The 10108-nt window shown below is 42.5% G+C and overlaps 1 protein-coding gene across 3 annotated transcripts in view; it reads left to right on the forward strand.

Annotated features, from left to right (window-relative positions):
- ttpal (tocopherol (alpha) transfer protein-like) overlaps positions 1 to 10108 on the forward strand; it is a 204872-nt gene that overhangs the window by 1028 nt on the left and 193736 nt on the right. For 2 of the 3 annotated variants that reach the window (XM_072366771.1, XM_072366770.1), the window contains 4 exons: positions 525 to 768; positions 965 to 1158; positions 1448 to 1558; positions 2254 to 4067. In XM_072366771.1, coding sequence (XP_072222872.1) covers positions 525 to 768; positions 965 to 1158; positions 1448 to 1558; positions 2254 to 2532 — 828 coding nt within the window. In that variant the 3' untranslated portion in view covers positions 2533 to 4067. Of the gene's footprint in view, positions 1 to 524; positions 769 to 964; positions 1159 to 1447; positions 1559 to 2253; positions 4068 to 10108 lie in introns of those variants that run through there. The other variant, XR_011907850.1, reaches the window with a different exon arrangement.

Here is a 10108-nt window from a genome sequence, read left to right on the forward strand (position 1 = left end):
AATTGACTATATTATAATAATAAATGTTTGTAAGGTAGTCCATTTATTCATTCATTCATTCAGTATCTAAATTCTTTTTCTCCTTTTCAGCTGATCATTTGTTCTTTTTTTTTAAATATAATAATTGAAAAGACCAAAACAGAATATAAACAGAAGTTTCCTTGTTATCATAATGAAGGAACTTTTCAACCAGCTTTTCAATAGCATGATTCACTGATAGTTTTGATAGTTTCTGGACAAATGTGAAACACAGCAGTTGTGTGTAATGCTTATTAATAAGGGTTACTTTGTTGTTGGTTTTGGTCCAAACAACAATATGAGAACAAACTCATCCCTTTCAAACTATTTGACCCTTATGCAATAAAATTATTCAACCCCTATTATAATCAAAATATTAGAAGCCAGTCATTAATTAATTGTGTATATAACTTATCTCATTTTTAATTATATTGCCAGGTTGTCAAAGTTTAAAAGTTTGATTCGTCAAGAAATTTTGATAGTTATTATTCCATGTGACTTTCCAGGAACAGCCAAATCTCAGGACTCGACTAGATGATGCCTTCCTGCTGCGCTTCCTGAGGGCAAGGAAGTTTGACTATGATCGTGCTCTGCAGCTGTTGCTCAATTACCACGCTGGCCGTAAGGCATGGCCAGAGGTGTTCCAGGACCTGAGGCCATCCACGGTGAAACACGTCCTAGACCTGGGCTTTCTCACAGTCCTACCGAGGCCGGACCCCAGCGGAAGATACATCCTTTGTCTCCGGCCAGGTTGGCTTCGGCTTAATTTTGATCTTCAAGTCAGCAGATTTATAATTTATAACAGTTGTCGCATTACTCAGAAGAATCTATTCCCAGTATTTTCTGGAGCCTTTAAGCACTTACTAAGTAACTAAGAACCTTATATTTTACTGACAGTTCTGCAAGGATAAGCTTAGCTGATTATGTAAAATGACCTTTTGTACAGGAAAGTGGAAACCAAATGATTATCCATTTGTTGACAACGTGAGGGCCATTTATCTGACTCTGGAGAAGCTGATCCAGCCAGAAGAAGCACAGGTGAACGGTATCGTCATCTTAGCCGACTACACTGGAGTGGGCATGTCACAGGCATCCAATCCAGGCCCGTTTCTTGCCAAAAAGGTTGTGAGCATTCTCCAGGTGAGATGTCCACATTCTTGATAGATTTACCCAATTTTGTGATCTGATGACACTTTAACGTTAGAATTAATCAAGAAAAAATATTTGTTTGATTTAACTTGAAGGTTTATGATTGCAGCATCAATTTTGAGTATAATGTCACAGGAATGAAGAAAATGATCTATTCGACACTCTACGGGTATCCCTTCAATTGTCCGTAGAGTTTTAGTGTGACTGCTGTGTTTCTAATATTGACTTGAATACACATTCCACCTAGCAATGTGTTCTGAATGCAGTTTCTAATTCACAGGATGGGTTTCCAATCAGAATCAAGGCCGTTAACATCATTAACGAGCCCAGGATTTTCAAAGGCATCTTTGCTATTATCAAGCCGTTTCTGAAAGAGAAGATGGCAGAGAGGGTAACTATTGTTCTTGAATGATCTTACTCTTATTTTAAACAAAGGCTGACTTTCAATGGTGTTCCTCATTTCTATTTTCAGCCTGCATTCAATCTCCATAAAACAGGAAACATTTTGTTTTCTGGGGAATTAATTCAAGCCACCTGAAACAGAAGCTTGTCATTTTTTTGGCTTGCTTTGTGTTCATTGAAACCAAAGAAACACTTTCTGATAGAAATTGTTTGTGGCTCTTAGAAACATACTATAAACACAACACTGACACATTAGAGCATTTTTACTTGGTATGGCAAACTTGAAAGCTAACACGGAGCAGCACTCCATCTGTTCAGAGTTCTGAATGATTCAGATTTGGATACTACCAGTTCTTCTCTGAAAAAATATGGATAAATGTTCCTTTTATGTATTGTACAGTTAAAATAAACATGGAAATAATTTTTTAGAGCTGTTTTTTTGCCATGTTTGAACATAAGTACAAATGCAGTGGAAGTGAACCTCAAAGGAAAAGTAAAGCCTAAACAAGAAGAAAGAATCTTTATGGCACTATAGAAACGAGTGATAATACGTAATGGGGTCAATACTAAAAAAATTAATTTTTTTTTACATTACTTGACATATCGATTACAGCCACTTTAAATAAGAGGCTGCTGACAAGCCAGCTTTCATCTCTTGCATGTCTTTCCTACCTCCTCGGACAGTACGTCCTCCATGGCTCAGACCTGCGCTCTCTGCACCGGAACATCCCGGCATCGGTTTTGCCAGAGGAATACGGCGGCACCGCTGGCCAGCTGGACATGAACGCCTGGTCCAGACTGCTGCTTGACTGTGAGGAGGAATTTATAGTAGAGTTCTGCCAACCAGATCCACTAGAGGGTGTGGTATTGCCAGACTCCATGCTTTTTGATGGAGAACAGGCCAGCGGGAAGGATGACGACACCTTCAGGGGGCTGCGCTCTCAACTTTACTACTGTTACTGATGCACCGTATATACGCACACTCCCATCACTGAGAGGATATTCTCTGTTTCATCTGAAACACGTGTGTAGACTTATATTTAGGCCAAGTTGCCGGTATTGTACATGATTTATTTTATTAGCTAGGCAGCACTACTCTATGAGGAAAATCTTCAACTTAGTCATAACCCAGCATTCAATAATTGATCGAATTTGATCTGTATGCATGTTGAGCCATTATTGTTAGTCTCTCTGAGTTTATTATTACTGGTGCTCAAGGGATGGGCTCACATTTTCCAGTGATTGCGTGCTCATAATTGCTATCAAACAGATTTTGCTTGCCTAAATCCTCAAAAATCCCACAAAAAACCCTTTTCTGCTATGCTTTTGGGTGAAGATCTAGCCCTACATTTATGCTCAGTTTAGGCTTCATAAGAACCAGTCAGATAAATCGAGTGAGTGTCTTAAAACAGAAAGACATCCATGCACTACAAGCAGCTAAACACAGAAACGTAATATATAACTTTTAATAAACACTAACATTTGAGGTTACCCTCTGAGTTTAGCAGCTAGAGGTCAGTCAAGCATCATATTGGCATCAGATGACCTTTGGATTACATGTTTGGAGAGATTGTTTATGGAAAATTGCATCTTCTGTCTCTTTTTCGTTGGAAGCAGATTCTAAAAGTCTGAATGGAAGAAATCCTAGCAAGAAAAAAAAAGATTTATGGCCACTCGAGCAGCATTTAAACCAAGAGAAAAACTTTCAAGCTATCATTTAAAAATAGGATAATTTTTAAAAAGAATCTTAATCATTTCAGGTGATATTGAATTTGAAGAAACGTTCCTAAATACTCTTCATACAGTTAGTGTTACATTTCCATTTGTCCACATGTATGTCTCCCCAGTTCATCTAAAACCAGCGGAGACATTTTTAGTGTTTTGCAACCATCTGAATCATTGCCTTAAACTGTTGTATGACTTATGTTGGGCTTGTATGCACTACAGCAATACTCATCGGCATTCTTATCAGGACTGTTCTCACAGAAGGGTGAACATACTTGGCTGCTGTGCCTAAAATGGCTAAGAGAGAATGTACTGGTCATTTTTTTTAGCTGATTATGTAAGTCCCAAAGTGTTTTCTTTTTTAGAGCCTCTGTTTAGTCAAAGCTTTGTTTTGTTGTCGTTTGTCTTAAGTCTTCTGAGTTTAGGTAATCTGCCTTATGGTTTGTTTGTTTTCCAACTCATTTGCCTGTGTTTCATTGCACAATCTTAATCCAGGGCCATTACTGATCAAAGGAGTTGCATGGGGAATAACGTATTGAGTGCTGACTTTATCAACACCTGGTTTGCCAAATCCTACTCCCACCATGTACAGAAATCTGAAATAACGTTGCATCTGTCTTCTTGAAGTAGGCCAAAGGTAACTTGACAACTTTGGTTTACTCTTTTATATTTTTATTCCAAACAAGTCTGTGACTAAAAGCTGTATTTTATTGCAGGATATTTATTGTGGATAGTGATCACAGTAAAATAAAGCTAAAATATAGAATGTTATATTTGTGTCTCGTTTATGCTGTGGTTGTAAAGGATGAGGTGCGCAGCAGCCCTTTGGGAACTTTGGTATTTTTGCAATGTAATTGTCTCTGTTGTTGTCTTGTAAATTTCCACATAAAGGTAAGTAAAGGTAGCAAAAATGATTCAAATTATCTTCATACTAAAACATTCACATGTCTTTGAATTAAATGATATGTTCCACATTTAAACCAATGCTAGAGAAGTTTGTAAACCTTAAAATGGTGTGGTTCTGACGGGTCAGTTAGTTCTAAACCTTTGCTATGGACATTCTTGGGCCTGAAATTGCCCTGGAGCACCCTGGGTCTGAGATACAGTTCACAGCTTTGGTTTCCAACCCTGCACCACACCATTTTGCTTTATGTTTTTGTGGGTTTTGATGTGCCTTATGACAAGAGATCCTGTTAATGGCTGTACATGTTCAGGACTCGCGTGGAGATTGGTTTTTATGACTGTGTTATTAATCCCACAACTGTAGAGTGAGCCAAAGAATAAAATGGGCAAATTCTCCAGTGTTACTTAAAAAAAAAACGCTCTAGCTTTGAAAACATGTTTCTAATTACAAAGTTGCTCCCCCCTGAGCTGTCACCTTATCGTGGTGGGGGAGTTTGCGTGCCCCAATGAGTCTGGGAGCTATGTTGCCCGGGGCTTCAAGCCCCTGGTAGGGTCACCCAAGGCAAACAGATCCTAGATGAGGGACCAGACAAAGAACAGCTCAAAAGGTTCCTTATGATGAAAAAGAAATTTGGACCGCGTCATCCCTTGCCCAGATATGGGACACCGGGGCCTCCCCCGGAGCCAGGCCCGGGGGTGGGGCCCGGCCGCGAGCGCCTGGTGGCCGGGCCTGTGCCCATGGGGCTCGGTCGGGCATAGCCCGAAATCATAACGTGGGTCCCCCTTCCGACGGGCTCACCACCCGTGGGAGGGGCCAAGGGGGTCGGGTGCCATGTGAGCTGGGTAGCAGCCGAAGGCGGAGGCCTTGGCGGTCTGATCCTCGGCTACTGAAGCTAGCTCTTGGGACGTGGAATGTCACCTCTCTGTTGGGGAAGGAGCCGGAGCTGGTGCGCGCGGCTGAGCGGTTCCGGATAGATATAGTCGGACTCTGGAACCAGTCCTCTTGAGAGGGGTTGGACTCTCTTCCACTCTGGAGTTGCCCGTGGTGAGAGGCGCAGAGCAGGTGTGGGCATACTTATTGACCCCCAGCTGTGTGCCAGTACATTGGAGTTTACCCCAGTGAACGAGAGGGTAGCCTCCCTCCGCCTTCGGGTGGGGGGACGGGTCCTGACTGTTATTTGTGCCTATGCGCCAAACAGCAGTTCAGAGTACCCACCCTTTTTGGAGTCTCTGGGGGAGGCATTGGAGAATGCTCCTACCGTGTATTACTTTGTGAATATTAAAAACATGGCTTCTATGTATGAATGCTGTTTGAGGTCATTACCGTAACAAAACTTTTCATTACCGTAACAGCTTTTCAGTACTGTAACACTTGCTGTATATGTAAATATTTGGATGGGAATGAGTGATACCTTCAAATTTTATTTTTGTATAGGAACTATTTGTCAAGTCTTTTCAGATTACTGAATTGACATTTTTTAATTACTTGTGAAATTTACACTACAGGAAAGATTTAGTGTAAAAAAATGCAATTTTGTTACGGTAATGAACATAATAACTAAAATTACTGTATCAATAAAAACATTTCTGAATGTTTACACTATGTGACTATTCTGAACTATTAATAGAACATGCATGAAAAAAATAAAAGGTCTACCTTTCATACATATTCAGTTATCATCAATTGAAAATTTGTTACGGTAATGAATTTATTTGGTCAACAACTCAATAAAACATTCCGAAAATGTATTAAAGAACGTGTATTGATCACTAATTTTAATTGAGCCAGTTAATTGAGACTCTTCTTAATACTAATAAGAGAAAAAAAAAGCAAAATTGACCTAAATTTGTTTTTGCAAAGGTTAGGACAGTTTCGTGAGAATCACCCGAATGGGCCATGTTCCGTGACTCCATTGCCGAGGCGGCTGATCGGAGTTGTGGCCGTGAGGTCGTCGGTGCCTGTCGTGGTGGCAACCCTCGAACCTGCTGGTGGACACCAGTGGTGAGGGAAGCCGTCAAGCTGAAGAAGGAGTCCTATCGGGCCTTTTTGGCCAGTGGGACCCTGGAAGCAGCTGATGGGTACCGGCAGGCCAGACGGGCTGCAGCTTCGGCGGTTGCTGAGGCAAAAACTCGGGCCTGGGAGGAGTTCGGTGAGACCATGGAGAACGATTTCCGGACGGCCTCGAAGAGATTCTGGTCCACCATCCGGTGTCTCAGGGGGGGGGAGCGGCTCACAGTCAACACTGTGTACAGTGGGGACGGGGCTTTGCTGACCTCAACTAGGGATGTTGTGAGTCGGTGGGGGGAGTACTTCGAGGAACTCTTCAATCCTATCAACACGTGCTCGGAAGAGGCAGAGTCGGAGAGCTCGGAGACGGGGCCTCCCATTTCTGGGGCTGAGGTTGCCGAGGTGGTCAAAAAGCTCCTCGGTGGCAAGGCCCCCGGGGGTGGATGAGGTCCGTCCTGAGTTTCTCAAGGCTCTGGATGTTGTAGGGCTGTCTTGGCTGACACGCCTCTGCAGCATCGCATGGACATCGGGGACAGTGCCTCTGGACTGGCAGATCGGGGTGGTGGTCCCCCTCTTTAAAAAGGGGGACCGGAGGGTGTGTTCCAACTATAGGGGTATCACACTCCTCAGCCTCCCTGGTAAGGTCTATTCGGGGGTACTGGAGAGGAGGATCCGTCGGATAATTGAGCCTCGGATTCAGGAGGTGCAGTGTGGCTTTCGTCCTGGCCGTGGAACAGTGGACCAGCTCTATACCCTCGGCAGGATCCTAGAGGGTGCATGGGAGTTCGCCCAACCAGTCTACATGTGTTTTGTGGACTTGGAGAAAGCGTTCGACCGTGTCCCTCGTGGAGTCCTGTGGGGGGTGCTCCGGGAATATGGAGTGCCGGACCCCTTGATAGGGGCCGTTCGGTCTCTGTATGACCGGTGCCAGAGTTTGGTCCGCATTGCCGGCAGTAAGTCGGATACGTTTCCGGTGTGAGTTGGACTCCGTCAGGGCTGCCCTTTGTCACCGATTCTGTTCCTAACTTTTATGGACAGAATTTCTAGGCGGAGCCAGGGCGTTGAGGGGGTCCGATTTGGCGACCTTGGCGGATGATGTGGTTCTGTTAGGGTCGTCAGGCCGTGACATTCAGCTCTCACTGGAGCGATTCGCAGCCGAGTGTGAAGCGGCTGGGATGAGAATATTTACTGGTCAATCTACGTTCCCATCCTCTCCTATGGTCACAAGTTGTGGGTAGTGACCGAAAGAACAAGATCGCGAATACAAGCGGCTGAAATGGGTTTCCTCCGCAGGGTGTCTGGGTTCTCCCTTAGAGATAGGGTGAGAAGCTCAGTCATCCGGGAGGAGCTCGGAGTAGAACCGCTGCTCCTCCGCATTGAGACGAGTCAGATGAGGTGGCTCGGGCATCTGGTTAGGATGCCACCTGGACGCCTCCCTGGGGAGGTGTTCCGGGCACGTCCCACTGGGAGGAGACCCGGGGAAGACCCAGAACACGTTGGAGAGACTATGTCTCTCGGCTGGCCTGGGAACGCCTTGGGGTCCCCCCGGAGGAGCTGGAGGAAGTGGCCGGGGACAGGGACGTCTGGATTTCTCTGCTCAAGCTGCTGCCCCCGCGACCCGACCCCCGGATAAGCGGTAGATGATGGATGGATGGATGGATGGATTAGAGGAATTAGGGAGGAACAAATATAGAAAGACCTCTCTGTTATTAAAGCACCACTGTGTCTCAAAAAGAGAAGACAATAATTGCCTACCATTTCAAACTGTTCAGATAAAAATTGAGTTTACAGTATTTGGTTGACAAACAGTACAATAATTTAAGAATCAGTCAATGGAAACATTTGATTTCTTTCTTTTTTGCAGTTTTTATGCTAGTGAATGGAAACTTGACTATAAAGATTCACGAAATGGACATCATGCTCTTTAAAACTAGTCACTTTAGATAAAAGTGCCTCCAGAAAATCAGTGTAGTGTAATGTAAACGTACACACATGACAAAGTTGAAATGATTTGTGGGTACTTATCTTTCAACAGCTTTATAGTAGGATATTCTATGAGATTTTAAGGGCCCTGTGTTGAATAATTAGATGTGCCTCTGAGCTGTGTGGTCAAGATCAAAATAATTTGGCTCTGGGTCTGCTGGTTTGATGTTGAACTACTGCCATCTGGAGAATTTACATGGCACTCATTCATCTGTTCTGTCTCTCTCATAAGATGTTGACTGTTTCTAAGCTCAACATAGCCCACACTGGCATTGTTGGTCTGTTTCCATGACATTTATTTTGTGAAAAACCTGTGTGCCGGGCAGTAATGCAGTAGGAGGTCATAAGAAAACTACAAGAAATAAAAGAAGATTATTCAGAGGGGCACTCAGTTGACTCAATTTGCTGACTTAAGTTTATTTGTCAGGGTGGGCACTCATCAGCCTGTTAAACATGATGTATTCTGTAGCTTTGTAGGGAGCTTTCAAACAAATGCATCTCAATGGTATTAATGCATTCAGAATTATTGCTGCTCAGGTTGAGAACTCTCCTATTACTACATTACAAATGGGATTTCTTTGGTTTTAAAAAATGGAAATGGCACAACACTTCTGCAGCACTCTAATCCTGTGATAATTCATGACTCCTTAAACCATTTTGGGAGTATATTGTACATAAAATACAGCATAAATTACCATGCAAAAGTCTTGAGTGAGTTACTGATTTCTACATAAATTGCGAGTTAGGAAAATGCAAGATGTGCAATTCATTGTTACATGTACAAGCATTGATAGAAATATGGTATATAGGGCAAAAACAGAGTTAGTACAAATCTAAATCTACCAAGCTTGAGAGTCAGTATCTGTCATGACCTACAATCTATGCTTTATTCAACAAAACCAGAACCCTATTAGGCAAGCTACCTTTTCATTTCTTGAAGTTGTCTTCAGGAACAGTTCTCCAGACTTCATGAAAGGCATTCCAAAACTCTTTTATTCATATGTTGGCTGCCTTCTGTTCCTTTCTCTGTCAAGATGATCCCAGTCTTCTTCAGTTATGTTGAGTGTCTAATAGTAAGCAATGACGCCATTGCCAATCACATGCTTCCGAAATAGCATTTCATGGATCATCAAAAGCAGCAGCATTTTGTCCACTGTGTTTGACACCTGCTGACACTCACTGTTGCACCTCTCTCCTGACCTCCTCCTCAAATACCAATGATAAGTCGACCCAAAATATGGATTCATCATTCCACAAGACCTGTTGCCACTGGGTAATTTGGTGAAACTTAGCTTTTTCTCAGTTTCCCCTCATTGAGAATTGCTTCCAGCAAACCTTCTATGGATATCATTTCTGATGAGGCTTTTGCAAACAATGCCAGTGTCAGAGATTCAACCAAAGGCCCAGATTCATCTTTCAGGACCTGTGTCAGGTTTATGTTTGATTTATTTATTCATTTTTCATTTCATGAGAACACTGGAACAAGAAAACTAAGTCTCCAACATATCCTAAAGCAAAAAGAAAACTAATTTCTAAATAGGAAATAATAAGAAAATACCTTATACCTTGTACAAAGGTATCTTTATTTATCTTATACCTTGTATAAGGGTCTTTTTCGTCCAGATGGTTAGAGGAAATTGTAACAATCCTGGAAAAATGTGTTACATTAAATATCGAACCAGCGAACAACAGAAGTCTATCCATATATTTATATTGCCGCTTTTGTTTGTATAAATACCTAAATACAGTGACAATTAAAAGGGACAATGGGAAACCCTAACCTAACAAACCCTAACTCTAAGAGTGTTAGAGCACTTCATACATTTCTGGAGTTTGTCTTTTACATTTTGCAGTCAATACCCACAACAATATGATCGCCCTACTAAAACTCATATAATTACCTATTATAATCACCACCAT

This window comes from Leuresthes tenuis, unplaced genomic scaffold (assembly GCF_036924035.1).
Source record: "Leuresthes tenuis unplaced genomic scaffold, fLeuTen1.0.hap1 SCAF_16, whole genome shotgun sequence".
NCBI classification, from domain to species: Eukaryota; Metazoa; Chordata; class Actinopteri; order Atheriniformes; family Atherinopsidae; genus Leuresthes; species Leuresthes tenuis.